The sequence below is a fragment of the Neofelis nebulosa genome, chromosome 13 (genome assembly GCF_028018385.1).
Source record: "Neofelis nebulosa isolate mNeoNeb1 chromosome 13, mNeoNeb1.pri, whole genome shotgun sequence".
Lineage (NCBI taxonomy): Eukaryota > Metazoa > Chordata > Mammalia > Carnivora > Felidae > Neofelis > Neofelis nebulosa.
Window position 1 is genome coordinate 76217647 of NC_080794.1, and position 17388 is coordinate 76235034.

The 17388-nt window shown below is 46.2% G+C and overlaps 1 protein-coding gene across 29 annotated transcripts in view; it reads right to left on the minus strand.

Annotated features, from left to right (window-relative positions):
• The window catches only part of ABLIM1 (actin binding LIM protein 1), a 292950-nt gene that overhangs the window by 180656 nt on the left and 94906 nt on the right, over positions 1–17388 (minus strand). For 3 of the 29 annotated variants that reach the window (XR_009252633.1, XR_009252632.1, XM_058697864.1), the window contains exon 1: positions 7258–7538. The exons of 3 other annotated variants lie outside the window; for them this stretch is intronic. Coding sequence is in view for 4 of the 26 variants with exons in the window: in XM_058697864.1 (XP_058553847.1) it covers positions 7258–7501 (244 nt within the window). In the remaining 22 variants the exon portion in view is untranslated. Of the gene's footprint in view, positions 1–7257; positions 7539–17388 lie in introns of those variants that run through there. 23 more of the 29 variants (XR_009252654.1, XR_009252643.1, XR_009252642.1 and 20 more) reach the window with 13 other exon arrangements.

A 17388-nucleotide genomic window follows, 5' to 3' on the forward strand; every position in this document is an offset into this window, starting at 1 on the left:
ATAAATTTAAACAGACTGCCTTATCCTCTGACTTTAAATAAGATTCATTTTTAAGTACATATAATTAAAACTAATGGAGCATTTCAGCATATTTAGTGACTCAAGGAAGTAAATTAGATGAGAACATCTCCTGTGAAAATAGTTACTTGTCCACATTCCTGAATGTGAATGAATGAATGAATGAATGAATGAATGAATGACAAAGAAACAAAAAACAAAAAAGGCTGGACCAAGGGTCAGGCAGGGTAACTAAGTGAAAGACGTCCTCGATTTTTTTTCTTAGCACTTTCATACTACTGAGATGTTTCCCTTCTGTTCGTATTTTGGGTATATCTTTTCTATTTTCCAGCTCAAATCCCATCTCCTCTTGCCCAGGCCACCCCAGGCCCGAGTTACTTTTCCTTCCTTTGACAACGAGTAGTATTTATTACCTTGCCATTTATCTGGCTTCTCACACTTTTGGGGTTGAGAGACACAGAAAAGGGGGCAACACTGATTGAGAACCTGCTGGTATATTTTCTTCTTCTATGTTTATATTTTCTTTTAGTCTTCATAATATTACCGTAATGTAGGCAGGATCATCACATTTGCCACGTGATAAAGCCAAGGCTCAGAGATGTTAAATAACATGTGGTCGCACATCTCATGAGGAGCAGTGCTGGACTTTGAACTTGGCCAGGCAGTCTGACCCCACAGCCCGGCATTCGCAGCCACTGCACCACGGAGCCTCACCCAACCTCAGCTACTTGAAGGCAGGGAGACAATTTTATGCCCCTTGTGTTCGAACGCAGTGATCTGATTTCGGCAAACGTTCATTCATTCGTTTACTTGTACACTTATGGGCTCTTCCATGCCAGGTACTACAATAAAATAAAAATATGAATGTGGATCTCTCCCCACCCTTGGTGAGGAACTCACAACGCATTAGAAGAGAGGCTTGTAAATAGGCAACGCTAGCAGAAATCCACACAGGATGCCATGGAAGCGCAGAGGGCGATGAGGCCAGAAGGAAGACAAACCTGCCCAGAGGAGGAAAAGCTTAAGCCCAATCTTGCTGGAGATTCCGAGGTACCAGGAAAGTTACGCCAGGCAGCAGAGCAGCACGTGCAGAGAGAAGCCGACGGGGAAAGGGGCCTTCAAACATCTGTGACAAGCATGTCTGATGTGGGCGTTTGGGGGTTAATGGTTGGACACGATAGAAAGGCAGGGCCTGACCGTCAAGAGCTTAAAACTATGATTCTGGGAAACAGAATTAAACTAATGCAATACGAAGCCTTGGGAGGCTAACAGGAGTCATTGAGAACTGTAGATCAAAGAAAGCTTTACCATACAGTAAAGACTGGAAATCTCCAGTCTCCTTCGGTGCCTTCCCGAGACAGAAGAAACTGTCCACCATCCATCATTTCCATCTCCAAAAGAATAAAAGTCAAAGTAAGCCTGCTGTTGTAAGGGAACCACATCCCATCATCAAACTGGACGTGGCCCTGGTGGCCCGGGGTGCCAGAGGAATTGAGGCCAGCTCCTGGAGAGCACCAGATTCCTGTTAGTATTTTGTGTTCAGGACAGCCCCTTGTCAAAGCCGCCAGTCAGGAGAGCAGGGCTGAAGGGAGGAAGGAGATGTGCTTTCTTGCAGTATGTCTCGGGATACATTTTTTTCATGGCCAGGTCGAACACTTCTCTCAAATTGAAGGGAGGGTCTTTTTTCTTTTTTTTTTTTTAATTTTTTTTTTCAACGTTTTTTAATTTATTTTGGGACAGAGAGAGACATAGCATGAACGGGGGAGGGGCAGAGAGAGAGGGAGACACAGAATCCGAAACAGGCTCCAGGCTCTGAGCAGTCAGCACAGAGCCCGACGCGGGGCTCGAACCCACGGACCGCGAGATCGTGACCTGGCCGAAGTCGGACGCTTAACCGACTGCGCCACCCAGGCGCCCCAAAGGGAGGGTCTTTACAGATGAGTCTGAGGTTTGCAAAGTATTTAAAAAAAAAACATTTTCCCAACATGGTGCCTCGGTATCACCAGGAAGGTACAACTGAAAAGCTCTATAGAGTCTCGAGGGATATCTCTTTGAACTAGACAACAAAGTCCCTCAATACCTAAGCCCTTCCCCTGGCCATTTGACATACATGTCTGACCTATGGGGTTGGGATTAGTGACAGTAAATGGAGTGGGAAAGGGACACAAAAAGAAATGTTACAGAATCGTAGTATTCTATGTCATGGTCAGTTTGAAAACAGGTTGATATCACTTTAAGAAACAAGAGTGTGCAAACACCCAGGAGGTTCTCTCAGTCATGTGAGTGTTTGAGTCTTGGGGAGACCATCCCAAGTGAAGACAGCCCCTAGGGCTCTAGTAAACATAATGAGGAGAACACAGCAGGTGCTTGAACCAAAGCAAAAACACCTTTCTATCTTCAGGGATACGAATTATTTTTCTGGGGAGAGGACTGCCAAGTCTACTTTGGTCCCTGGTCTCCAGTCCAGAACATTCTGCTTTGGGATTTGGACTCAGCTGACAACATAATCACTGAACCCTTTCCAGATATCCTTAGGGCTTTTGAAAACAGTGCCAGTCTCTTCCTGTTTGTCAAGAAGATACTTGCCCTAAATATGCTCTTTCGTTTTTACCAGACGCGGTAGCTCAGAGAGACAGAAAGAAACACAGGTTTGGGGCGCCCGGGGGGCTCAGTCGGTTGAGCGTCCGACTTCGGCTCAGGTCATGATCTTGCGGTTCGTGGGTTGCAACCCCGCGTCGGGCTTTGCGCTGACAGCTCAGAGCCTGGAACCAGCTCCGGATTCGGTGTCTCCCTCTCTCTCCCTGCCCCTCCCCCACTCACGCTCTGTCTCTCAAAATTAAATAAATGTTAAAACATTTTTTTTTTCAAGAAAGAAACACAGTTTCAAAAACTTCCCTAAGTTCCTACAGGAAAAGAAAGAGAAAAACCCACACAGATCGCTTGTATTCGTGAACCAGGGAAAAGAAATATTTCCTAATTTTCCTGGGAAAAACAATTTATTTTATAAGAAAGTCATCACATTTGAGTTGCTACAGTGCTTAGTCGGCCCTACCAGAAACAAATTTTAGGAGCGCCGAAACTCACCAGATCTCATGGATGATCTGTCCTCAGGCTCACAGGGCTGAGGCCACGCAGTAAAATGGGTAAGACCCAAACTTGGGTATCAAGTCCAAGTCTAGCTCTTTCATTCACTACCTCTGTGACTTTCAGCAGGTTTCTTTTCACATCAGATGCCTTGGTTTCCCCACCGAAAAATCGAGGATAAAAGCAGTACTCCCTTTGTTGTGTTACTATGAATCGTTGATGCGGAAACATTATAAAGCGATTGGCACAGTGCCTGAGATCTAGGAGGCCCTCAGTGAAGGATAGCTTCATTCATTCTTCTAGAATCTTCGTTGATGATCAGAGAGAGAGAGAGTCATATCCACATGCAGAAGCTATTTTGCACATTCACTTGTATGTTTGTTTTGTTGCCGTGTCCCATCTTTGGACCCATTCCCTCCCTGCTCTTAAATGGACAAAACAGTTCCTTGCCTACTGACTTCCAAGGCTTGTTTTGAGCGCGACAAAGGCAAGATATACGTAGGGACACTTTGAAGAGCATGGAGCCCTGTACAACTCAAAGTAGGAGTTGAGGGGCACTCGGGTGGCTCAGTCGGTTAAGCGCTCGACTTCGGCTCAGGTCATGATCTCGCCGTGTGTTCGTGAGTTCGAGCCCTGCGTCGGGCCCTGTGCTGACAGCTCGGAGCCGGGAGCCTGCTTCAGAGTCTGTGTGTCCCTCTCTCTGCCCCTCCCCCACTTGCGCTCTGTCTCTTTCTCTGTGTCTCTCAAAAATAAATAATAGTTGAGCACCAGACAACAACAGGATGCTGTAGCACCTTGAGGTCTTTCTGGCAGCTTCAGGAGGCCTTTGCCAAATACCCCGAGCATCCTGCCAGGAGCTGCCTGCTTCAGAGCACTTGGCTTTGCTAATACTGCTAATACATGGCTGAGGGAGGGGGCACTTCCTCCAAGCACCTGTCCTAGACGGGATATTCTGAGCACACATGGTGGCTTCTTGGGAATCTCACCTCCTGTACTGCCCTGGGCCCCACCAGCACGAAGTCTGGGCCTTTATTCCTTCACAGCAGTGGAAGACAAACAATAGCAATTATTTTTTAAATAATAAACTATTTTATCGTATTATTATCGTAGCTAAAATTTAGTGGATGCTTGTATGCGCCACACAGCTGGGAGATGCATGTGCTCATTGAATCCCCATAATCAACATTGCCCTTAGACCCGGCCCCTGGTCCCAAACCTCACCTCCCTCAAAAATGTCTAAGTCCCCATCTGGTGCCTGGGATCAGCTGGGGCCAGCAGTGATGTCCGGGTGGGGCATCCCAGCCTGCTCTGCTCTTTGGAGCTCTCGCTGATGATCCTCTGTCTCTCCCATGCTGTGCAAGGGGGGGCGGGGTGGGGGGAGGGGGAGAGGTTGACCAGATGCCCTGGGGGCATCTGGAGGAGCTCCCGAAGGAGCTCTAGGACTCCTGTCAATGGGATTATCATAGGGGCCTGGAGCTGACTTGATTCCAGGAAGGGATTTTGATGAGTGATCACTCCTTCAGGCTGGCATGATATTACTTTCCCATGATTGAACAAGATCAGGCTGTTGACACATTGACTTGCGGTGACTCAGAGTGTTCATGTACACAGGGGCTCCACAAAACACTATTTGCCCAGGGACTCATACACCCTAGAGGTGGACCTACTCACAGCATTCAGAAGGTATGCATTCTTCCTTCTAAAATAGAGAAACTGTGACTTAGAGACACTAATTTCCCCAAATAACACATTTAGTAAGTTGAAGAGCTGGGATTGAAATTCTGGAAGGTCCAACTCCAAAGCCACACACTAAACCGATCCCCCAGATTTCCTTATCTGCCTTCACTAAGATATGGATATCCCAATGATGGTTATTCTTTCCTCTACCCAGGGCTCTCTCTGATACGGTTTTTTCTCTTGTTCCCATGTCATCGAACCTACTGACAAGCAATTGTCCAGCACACTCTCACTCAACCACAGTTTACTGGTCTCCCCTTGACTTCCTGCCTTCTCCCACCAGCAGACCTTATCTCTTTCATGGGCATCAACAGCTCATTCCAACTTCCGATTCCAATCTCTTTTAGGGGAGGCATTCAGTAGCAGCGCCGAACAACGTTCACAATAAAGTATTAGCTCCGAGAGAAACCTACATGTTTAGTTTTTATCCTTGGCTGTGGAATAGACTGGGTTTTTCCCTCAGTAAAGGGATTTGGGCGTCTGCCAGCGTGGAGGTGTGATATCTTGCAGTTCAGGGCACCTCTCTCAGCCTGAACTGCAAGAGGTGTGGTCCGCTGGTTCTGAATAAAGTCCTTCTAGGGTAGCTAATGAGGTGGCTGGGAGCAGAGGTCATGGTTTCTCCACCCCCACTTAGGCTCCCCTGAAAAGGATGAAGTGGAGAATGAGAGAACCAAGGAACCATCCCGTCAGCATCTGTCAGGTCCCCACATGGTCCTGCCTTAGCGCTGATCTGCTGGCCACTCCTCCCCGTCCCAGCCAACACTCAGTATAGCCACAGTGAAATGTCACTGCATCCCCACTAGGATGGGTAGAATCACAAGTCAGATAATTACAAGTGCTGGCAAGGATGGGGAGAAGTTGCAGCCATCATATGCTGCCGGTAAGAATGTAAAGTGGTGTAGCTGCTTTGGAAAACAGCCCGGAAGTTCCTCAGAAGGCTAAACATGGTTATCACGGGACCCACGCGTCTCCCTCCTGTCTATACACCCAAGAGAAATGAAAACATACATCCACACAAAAACTTGTACACGAGTGTTCATAGCGGCATTATTCACAAAAATTATGTGAATATGAATTCACATAATTCACAAAATTATTCCACCATTTCCAGCCAAAATGGTGGAAACCACCCAGATGTCCATCAACTGATGAATGGATAAATCAAATGTGGCTTAACCGAGCAGTGCAATAATATTTAGCCACCACTATTGGCACAAAGCAGTGATATATGACACAACATGGATGGGTCTTGAAAATATGCTGAGTGGAAGAAGCCAGGCACAAAAGACCACATGTCATATGGTTCCACTCATACAAAATGTCCAGAATAGGGAAATCTATAGAGACAGAAAGTAGATTACTGGTTGCCTAAGCCTAAGGGTGCGGCTGGAGACGGGAAGGTGGTGGGATAATACCGAAAGGTCCAGTGTTTCTTTCTGAGACAACACAGATATTCCAAAATTCACCGTGACGATGGTGGCACATGTCAGTGTATATCGGTGAATATACTAAAATCGTGTATACTTCAAATGGGGAAATTGCATGGTGTATGAATTGTATCTCAGAAAAGCTGTTAAAAATTAATTGTGAAAAGCAAAATAAAACACCCCAATATAGGTTGACTCACCTACCTCACCTCGCCTTAATCCAACACTGCCTTCCTCTTAGCTGGCCAAGAATCACCAGGTATGTATTTGACTTTCTGGCTCCTTTGGCTCATGTCCCCGTGTTTGCAGGGACCGTGTCTAACAGCCTTTGCCTCCCGTACTGATTCTAGCCTGATTTTGACCAGGAGCGAGCAACTAGGTCACACAATCACACATTCCAAGTGTGCAAAGTCCCTGGTGCGGAAACTCTTGCCCATAGGCTACGTCTGCTCCATCTCTGGAGGTGGACGAGTGGCCCCGTTCTAACGCGCTTCCCTGAAAAGAAGCCTCCACGCGTTCTCCAAACATTACAGATCTTTGTTTCTAAACATGGCACAAGAGGAGCACACCCTGGGCGGTAACACAACTGCGATCTCGCCTTTACGTAGGTCATCCTTTCCCATGGTCGATTGGCTGCCTCGGATGTATCCTTCCGATCCATGCCTTAACATATGACAGAACAGCGTGCGTGGATAGAGAGCTTTCCTTTTCCTCACACTTCCTATTATAGACGAACGGGAGCACCAAGTTTGGAAAGAGACACCCTGGTTACTGAGATTATAAAATCATAGACAAAAATATCCTCAGAACTTAGCTCTGCAGCCGTACTTTTGTCACATTCTCCTTTCCTCCCACCCTCACCCCATCAATTATATACAAGGGATAGTGTTTCTTTTGAGGAACACACTACCGAACGGCTCTACACAGTACTTCCTTACGGAAGCCAATCATGAAACACAAAGCCGTGAGCAGAGTGGGCTCCTTCACTTACCGGGAGGATCCAAGTTGCTAATCAAGTGCTCCAGCGTGCAGTAGGCCTCGGGGTGCAGGTACAACACGTGAGTGATGGTGGCACGCCTGTGCGCAGGCTGGGGGGTGCTGGTGACACGCACATCCTCGACAACCCGCGTCCTTCTGCACGAGCCCGTGGTGCTGGCTCTCTCGGAGGAGGACAGGCCGCTCTTCTCAGAGCTGCACAGGTTCCCCAGACACTTTAGACCGAGGAAGGAGGGCATCTTGGCACGGATTACAAATGAGAAAATGAGGGGCGCCTGGGTGGCCCAGTCGGTTGAACGACCGACTTCGGCTCAGGTCACGATCCCACGGTTCGTGGGTTCGAGCCCCGCGTCGGGCTCTGTGCTGACGGCTCAGAGCCTGGAGCCTGCTTCCGATTCTGTGTCTCCCTCTCTCTCTGCCCCTCCCCCACTCATGCTCTGTCTCTCTCTCTCTCTCTCTCAGAAATAAACAGAAAAAAAATTTAAAAAAGAAAAAAAAAAAGAAAATGGACACCAGGAGCCCAAGCTGTGCTTGCCCTTCAACTCTTCTGGCTCCTTCTTGTTTTGTTTCGTTTTGTTTTTCAAACCTCACTGTCCGGTAGGAAGATTAGGGGAGATGGATTTAAGTGATTACCCTCGAGAGCTTAGGGCTGATCAGGTATCAAAACAGTCGCCACCGGGAACTCGAACCTAGGTCAGTCTGCGACGTGAATGCATATTCAAAAACCAGAGCAAAATGCAGAGCAAGAGAAAGGACAGTTGCAATATCTAGAAGAATTCACCTGGGGCGCCTGGGTGGCGCAGTCGGTTAAGCGTCCGACTTCAGCCAGGTCACGATCTCGCGGTCCGTGAGTTCGAGCCCCGCGTCAGGCTCTGGGCTGATGGCTCGGAGCCTGGAGCCTGTTTCCGATTCTGTGTCTCCCTCTCTCTCTGCCCCTCCCCCGTTCATGCTCTGTCTCTCTCTGTCCCAAAAATAAATTTAAAAAGTTGAAAAAAATAAAAAAAAATAAAAAAAAAATAAAAAAAGAATTCACCTGTAACTATTCCTAGTATGGTAATATCACCTGGCATTACTGTGCCATTACCGCAGGTACTGTGAACAGGTCTAAGCATATATGCACCTCTTGTATGTAATCTAAAAATGCACGGCAGAAAAAACTCAGAAAATAATTCCAGATTCTTCAGTCTTTCACATCTCACGGAAGAGAGACCTCAAGGGAGATCTTCACGTTCAACTAGCGGCAAATCTAGCTCCAGGCCATAGAAAACAATCCTTTCCATTGTCTTTTTTTTTTTTTTTTTAATTTTGAGAATGAGAGAGAGAGAGAGAGAGAGAGAGGCAAAGGGAGGGAAAGAATCTTAAGCAGCCTCCACACTCAGTCAGTGTGGAGCCTGACACAGGGCTCGATCCCACGACCCTGGGATCATGACCTGAGCTCAACCGACTTAGCCACCCCGGTGCCCCACAATCCTTTCCACCTGCTACAGTGCCATGAAAATCTTTTTGCCTTGTTCCATTAATGCAATGCTAATAATATGCTTAATGTTGCTTCTTTGGTTGCCTGCTGTTGCCGAAGCTCTGGCTGAATCACATGATGGGGGCAGAATTACCATGGAGGTAGCTGCGTGTTTTCACAAAGTGACAAGCCAGCTGGACTCTCACTCAACTGGGGTGCTGATATATAAGGGCAACCCTCGTAAGGAGCATTTGCCCTCTGACATCCACTCAGGAATATTAAGCGCAATGTATGACAGTCTGAAACCCCACACATCAGAGTGTCATTGGGCCACTGTGTTCTAATACCATTTTCTTTTCATTAAAAACCCTTACACACTCTAAACAGAACAGAATTATAGAGCTGGAAAGGCCTTCAGAGATGATCTAGTCCAGTGCTTCTCAAGTGTCATTGTGCCTAAGAATCTTCCGTTGAGCTTTTGAAAAACAAACTCTGGAGTGCTAGCCCAAGACCTGTGAATGAGATGCTGCAGGGGTGAGGCCCAGGAACTTTATTCCTCAAAGTTCCCCAGACTAGGACCAGCATTCGGGAAACACTGATCTACTTCAGCCCTTTGACTTTAAAATGAGGAAGGTTAAGTCTCAGAGACGCTAAGTGACTTGCCCACGACAATACAGCCAGCCCATGGTGGATCTAGGTCTCCTGACTCCCAGGTTATGATCGTTCCTCCCAGGCATCATGTCCTTCCACAAAAGCTGTAGATAGATGAAGCACAGAAAGGGCACTGGTCTTTGATCTGTAATGCAAGATTTGGCAACAGAACTCAAGAACCAGAGAATCCAAATTTGCTTAGAATGACTCTAGCCCAATGGAAGGCACAGTAGGAAGGGAGGGGTAGACCCAATCCCAGAGGTCTTCCAGATTAGGACGGAGTTGGGAGGGTGGAAATACGGGAACTGTCTACGATCGCAGTCATTTACTGAAATTTCTGTTCTCAAATTTGGGGAATGAAGCCCTAGACCAACACTGCCCCCCAGAAAATAAATCCTTCCAAGGTCTCCCTCTAGAAACAGTTTACAGAGCAGGTAAAATCATCTGTAGGTGTTCTGTTTCTTGCTTGTCTATTTCAAAATCCTTAGGATATACAATGTAAGATATTTTAGCAATGTTTCCCTAAGTGTGGTTACTCAACCAATTTGTTTAAAACACAGGTGTCTGATGCCCATCTCAGACCTAGGTTCTTCTAGAATGTTTCTCTAATAAACATCATAGAGTGGGAACCTGTGCCCTATACCATTAATTGCTTCTTCCTATGGTTAGTTTCCTATAGCCCTGCTCTTTGCAAACTGAGAACCCAAGCACCTCTATCTGTTTAGGTATGTTCACATGGCTTGTTTGTGAAGTGTGTGTGTGTGTGTGTGTGTGTGTGTGTGTGTGTGTGTGTGTGTTTATAGAGAGAGTCTGGATGTAGCCACTTTTTTTTTTTTTTCAACATTTTTAATTTATTTTTGGGACAGAGAGAGACAGAGCATGAACGGGGGAGGGGCAGAGAGAGAGGGAGACACAGAATCGGAAACAGGCTCCAGGCTCCGAGCCATCAGCCCAGAGCCTGACGCGGGGCTCAAACTCACGGACCGCGAGATCGTGACCTGGCTGAAGTTGGACGCTTAACCGACTGCGCCACCCAGGCGCCCCTGGATGTAGCCACTTTAAACACAGGCTCTAGTATACATTAACAATGTACCAACATAGACTTTGGACTGATACGATGATTGCTTTCTTCAAATCCAGCGTCTTCCTGACCAGGCTAACGTGTAACCATGGAATACTTATTCCACGGCAAAGCTGTTGTGCCTTCTTGGTCCCTAAACCTGTCAAGCACTGCCCCCTAAAACAAATTCTATAATATGGCCTCTACCTCAACACCTATCTGTTGTATCAGCAGAACATATTTCAGGCCACCCCCTACAGTTCAAGAAGCAACTGTGTTCCAATAGATTATATGAAGGAAAGCATTGAGTTCTTCTACAATGAAAGGACTATATGTAAGAAGCTTGATCTATTTCACGAATCTTAGATCAGGGTGGAAAGAGAGCCATATGTGGCTGATGAAAATAACAGAGGCTTGTTTGCTTTTAAACGTTTATTTATTTATTTTGAGAAAGAGAGAAAGCACAAGTGGGGGAGGGGCAGAGAGAGAGAGAGAGCGAGAGAGCGAGAGCGAGAGCGAGAGCGAGAGAGAGAGAGAGAGAGGATCCCAAGCAGGCTCTGCACTGTCAGCACAAAGCCCGATGCAGGGTTCAATCCCATGAACCATGATATCATGACCTGAGCCTAAACCAAGAGTCAGATGCTTAACTGACTAAGCCACCCAGGTTTCCCAAGGTTTGTTTGTGTTTAAAGATAGTCTGACTACGTGTAGATGACAGGGTGGCTCCTTTCTCGGGTGGTGGAGAAGGTAAAGCTCAGATGATGGGTGGTTGGGATTCAGAGTCAGTGCTGACATTGGACACTCACGAACTAATTTCCACTCACCAGGATGTCCGGAGCTCTTAATCTAACCTCATTTACATAGTTCAGGGTAAATGGCCAATAGAGGCCAAGTCTCCTGTTTGTTTTTTTTTTAAACAAACACCTACACATTTTTTTAATTAAAGTATAGTTGACATACAATATTATGTTAGTTTCAGGAGTACAACATGGTGATTCAATATTTACATATATGATGAAGGAATCACAATAAATCTAGCTAACATCCATCACCATGCACAGTGGTTGCAATATTAACTATATTCCCTATGCTGTACATTGTATCCTGTCTCTTATAACTGGAAGCTCGTACCTTTTAATCCTTTCCCCCCATGTTACCCAGCCCCCTGCCCCGCTCCCCTCAGCCAAGCCTCCAAACTTAAAGATATGCTGTCAGGGGTATCTGCCTGATGGCAATGCCTTCAGCCATGAGAGCACAGTATGGAGAAGATCCCTGAAGAAACATCAGTGGATCCCTTTCTTCCACTGCTGCATGAATATCAGCCTCTTGCCACAGTCCATGGAAAATTACAGTCAAAGCATTTATGAAGAGGTGCAGTGCATTTGGGGACAGTTGCTATGGTTGTATGACAAAGTATCACAGGGCGTTACACGGCAAAGCTAGTGTTAATTACAAACGCTTAACATTCGCCCAAGATTTGAGTGGCCTGCATGTCTCATTGGGTGGGACGTTTCTAATTCCTCTGGTAACAGTTCCACGGCACCTGCACAAGCCCTTCTTCTAAGATAAACTATGAAAAGAAACCATCAGTGGGCAAATTCTCCCAGTGGCTTCGCCCCGCACCGAGAGGCCCTGAGCTGTCTGTGAGCTACCGTTGCTCAACCACGAGGCGGACCCCAACCTCAGAGCCAGGCGTTTTGAGGCCACACAGTGTTCAGGGGACGGATGCCTTCATTACTGCTGTTAATGCGCCAGTCACAGGTCAATTCCCGCAGCCATGTTTTTCACAAATGAACCCTGACCTTCCTTTTGCTCTGTTATGGTTTAGGTCTTTCCCACACGCCCCCGCTCCCAGACAAATGCCTACCTCTCCCTTGAAAATATCTGCTGAGATCCACCTGCTTCTTGCTAAGAAAGACAATTTTTTAAGAGAGGAAAATCACCACCTTCTAGTGTGACTATTTAGGGGATTTCATTCTCTAAAGGAATGGTCTGAATTGGCAGCCTGTGGCTTCATCAGTGGTAAGAGGGTTCCTTGCTTTTCAGTTTTTGTTTTGCTTTTCATCAGAAACGAGCAAACAAAAGAGCTCAGCAAGCACACTGAAAACACCTGCAGTAGCTCCCAATAATCAGGATGATCTTTGCTGCTAGACAGAACAGAAGAAGCAGAGAAACAGCTTTACAAGTGGGAAAGGTCCGCCGAGGGGGCACAGTGGGACCTCGAGATACGCCTCGACCCACCTCTCTCTGCTACCGGCCAGCCTCAAGTTTCGTCCTTCTCTTCATCTGCATTGTCAGCCCTGGGCATCTCTTGTGCGAAGCCCACTGTTGAAGGGGTCTTACCCTTTCCTCCAAAGCAGGCTGTGATTTTCTGAGCATACTGGCCCAGGCTCCCGCCGGGGGAGGGCTCCTCTGGAAGGCCTGCTTCTTCCCTCACTCTGCAAGTGGCTGCCTCTCTTCCCGTAATGCCACCCGCCCAGGACCTGCTCAGAACAGAACCAGCAGCCCAGCCCCCTCTCCCATATCATCTCCATTAATAATTCAAATACTACACAAAATCTGCTGAGCATTCAGGATTGAGAGCACTGAGGCACTCTGAGGACTGAAGCATAATTAGTTGAACAGACAGCAAGCCTCTCAGATCACTCTCTGACAATACCCCCCACAGGCAAGATTTCCAAACGGCAATGAGAGCCAGGCTTGGAGGGCCTTCAAGGAAGAAGCCGCAGACGGGGATCAGCTCTGGGTGGGTCACACGCATCCCGGAGCTCAAGGCCCGTATGTTAGACCGGGCTGCCCCATGAATCTGTTCCATAGGATCAGAGGACCAAATTTTTGACCACTGTGGAATTTATTACACCCTGCACTGTCATATGGTTATCTGTAGCCTGTTATTTCCTGCTAAGCTTCTAGAGGGCAGGAGTCTTGTCACCCTGCATCTGAACTGTATGCCCCACACACTAGGTGTTCAAAGCCTTGTAAAGAGAATTTGACCATTCTCGGTAAGAACTCTGAGTGAAACGTGAATATCCAATACTTAGGTCGAAGGCAAGTATCAAAGACAAAACACACTTCGGTCATTATTAACTGCTTAAATAGGGGAGGACAATAAAAACATTTTATGCTGATTGGCCTAAGAACTCCTATTCCTACACAGGCAGGATGTGATTACCTTCCCGCAGATCACAGCTTATCAAAGTGCCACTGAACTGGAAGGCAGTAAGTGACGGGCACAAGCCCGGGAGGCCCAAGCCAGCTGTGGCCACAAGAAGCTGTCCCAGTGGTTGGTTATTAGGAGACAAGCTGTCCTTGCTGGTGGGATAAATAGATGAACGTGGACCCAGAAGCCCCAGCGTCAGCGTTTCTTGGGACCTCCTCTGCCGGAGGTGCTGGCCCTGGAGCAGGTGCACGGAGCCTGCCTGATCCTGCTTCCCCCTCCACGGCCCTCCCAGAGGAAAATGCAGAGGGGACCGTTTCCAGTGACACAGTTTGAGGTATTTATAATTCATCTATCTCAACACAGAATAGCTCCAGCTCACCCTGGCAAACCTCATGTTCACGGTCAGTTTACTAGAAAACATCAACCATCTCCCAATAATCTATTTCCTGACTATGCTGCAATCAGGGCCTCTTGCTCCCCAGGGCCTTTTCTTGCAATCATTCACCTCTGGACCTAAACTTGGACTTCAAAGAGGAACTGCTTGTAGTTTATGGTCCTAAGAAATATGCAAGACAGATAAGGAAGAGAATAGGAGACCTGATTAAAATCAGTGCCAGGTTTTTCTCCATCCATCGCATAAGGGAGCTATCTTCCTTCTACAAATACTTACTCAGCACCTACAATATGACAGGTCAGGCGTTAGCTGCCTTAATGGTGAATAAGACCGGGGCACTCAAAGAGCACATAAATTAGTGGGCGATTCAGGCGATACAGGCCCAACTGTAATGCAACATAGTAAACACCACCCCAGTGTAGAGTTAATAGCAATAAAAAATAGCAATAGTTCGGGGTTGGCTTAGAGATTTTCGGATATGGTTGAGTGGTGCCTCTTAATTTTGTGTCTTAAAGAAAACGTGTTTCAGAAAGACAAGTGGTTTGTCTTTCACATCTTTTTTTTTTTTTAATGTTTGTTTATTTTTGAGAGAGAGAGAGCGTGCTAGCAGGGGATGGGCAGAGAGAGAAGGAGACACAGAATCCAAAGCAGGCTCCAGGCTCTAAGCTGTCAGCACAGAGCCCAACCCAGAGCTCGAACTCACAGACCATGAGCTCATGACCTGAGCCGAAGTCGAACGTTTAACTGACTGAGCCACCGGGCGCCCCTTGTGTTTCACATCTTACAGGGACCATTTTTATGTATTTCAATTACATTCCCAGCAACAGCACACAAAACGTGTTTCCCTTGGGGAGTCTGCAGGGGGTATGTGTCCAATGTGTTCCTTCAACCACGCTCTCAATGCTATGCTCTGACATTATAAAAACGCATGGGAGGAAAGACTGAGTCAGCCTGGTACTGGTGGGATTATGGAAAATATGAAGTTCGATCTGAACCTTGAAGAAGAAACTTATTAAGAAAATAAGTGGATTGGGGGAAGGCAGAAAAGAACAATTCAAAGAGAGTATGCTCTTGAAGAAAGCTTTATTCAGATCACAACTGACGATGGGAAGGAAACTCAGGAAACTGGGAAGGTCTTAGAAGGAAGAACCTATCCATCCACATATGAACAACTCTATTGAGAGAAATGACACGGCATTACCTTTGAGCGAGCACCAAGAAAAAAAAAAAATGCCTCCCAACAACCTGCTCACTGCCATTCTTTCTTTAGAATGTCAGAATTCTGGGAAAACCTGGCACACATCCACAGATGCATTTCACCCTGATTCATTATCAACTGCGTCTCTCAGTACTTGTTTTTGTCCAAGTACATTATCACCACGAATGTGTTAATCACAGCAGCAGTCCTGACAGATGAAGGGTGGAGCTCGCCACACGAAGCCCCCACATCTCAGACTGAGAAACTGAGACCCAGAGGTTACTGCTCCCTTTGAAACTAAACCCGCTGTGATGGGCATTGAGGAGGGCGCTTGTTGGGATGAGCATTGGGTGTTGTATGTAAGCCAATTTGACAATAAATTATATAAGAAAGAAAGAAAGAAAGAAAGAAAGAAAGAAAGAAAGAAAGAAAGAAAGAAAGAAAGAAAGAAAGGAGGGAAGGAGGGAAGGAAGGAAGGAAGGAAGGAAGGAAGAAAGAAAGAAAGAAAGAAAGAAGAGAAACTAAACCCACTGTCAGAATCAGATGTTTGCAGAGTAGCTACATTCCCCAAAGGCAAATCCGAGACCTTAATATGAATAAAGGATGCCTCTGGCTATTTGGAATTTCAGGATTTAGAACGCAGTGTTTTTAAGTGTGGCTCCAGACCGACAACTACTTTTCTAACAAAGGGGAATTTGCGCTTCTCGTCTCCATAGTGTGACCAGCTCTGGTGACTTTTGACCCCACCCTCGATCTGGAAGGGATGATTTCACTGGATACAAAATTGGGAGTTTCTGATGTGAAAGATGCTTTCAGGAAGAATCATCATCCAGGCGTCATTTTATATTTTATATATTGTTTGCCAAAACAGGCAATGGCTAAAAGATAACATCACGATATAGAAAGAAAATTGTGTGTATATATATATATATATATATATACACACATATGTATATGTATATAATCTTTTTAACATTTTTAAATGTGTATGCCTCTGAATGTACACAACATTAATATAGTCAAGTGTATTATTTATCAGTAAATAATATACATAAATATGTGGGGGGTTTTCTTTTTTAATGCTAGGGATGCAATCAAGAGACTTTGGAGACCAGGTATTATTCTCTCAAAATAAACTGTAAGGAAACTTACAAGAATTTGACTAACCAGAGGTAAGTATGAAATAGTGGATGAATTAAAAATACATGAAAAAGGGGCGCCTGGGTGGCTCAATTGGTTGTGCGGCCGACTACAGCTCAGGTCATGATCTCATGGATTGTGCGTTGGAGCCCCGCATCGGGCTCTGTGCTGACCACCCAGAGCCTGGAGCCTGCTTCCGATTCTGTGTCTCCCTCTCTCTCTGCCCCTCCCCTGCTGGCTGTCTCTGTCTCAAAAATATGAAACATTAAAAATTAAAAAAAAAAATACATGAAGAAGAAGCGCCTGGGTGGCTTGTTAAGCGTCTGACTTTGGCTCAGGTCATGATCTCGTGGTTTGTGAGTTCAAGCCGCACATTGGGCTCTCTGCTGTCAGTGGGGAGCCGACTTTGGATCCTCTTCTGTCCCTATCTCCCTCTGCCCCTCCCCCACTCTCTCTCTCTCTCAAAGAAATAAGCATTTTTTTTTTTTTTTAATACATAAAGAAGAACAACAACGTGGTGGGTAAACGCCTGGGCTCTGGAGTAAGAAAACCTCATTTAGATCCTGACTTCGCTGAGGTTGCTGGGCAACCCTCAGGTGAGTGTTTCACTTATTACCTTGATTACCTTGATTACCTTGTCTGTAAAATGGATGTAATAATAGTATCTCCCTTTTGTATCTACTAAAGCCCTTAGCACTTCCTAGTACATAGGAGGGACTCTATACATATTAGGGCAAAGGCTGCAAATTCAAAGACTCACGGGGCTAAAAATAGAAATGAAAACAACGACTGAGGCTGTAGGTTGCTTCTGAGATACTTGAGTGGTAAGATATGTGTAAAGTACATCCCCTACTCAGATCCAGGCAATCATTGCTATTTTGGGAATGCAGCCCAAGAATTGCCAGCTGTTCAGATTTTTGTGTGAAATCTCCCCAAATTTCAAACATTTGCAACTCAGTTTAAAAAAAAACAAAACCTGTCTACAACCATCCCCACGTCCCCACACACACAAAGAAAGAAAAGAAAACATGCTTACAGGCCTGCCGTGGCCTGTGGGCTACCGGTCT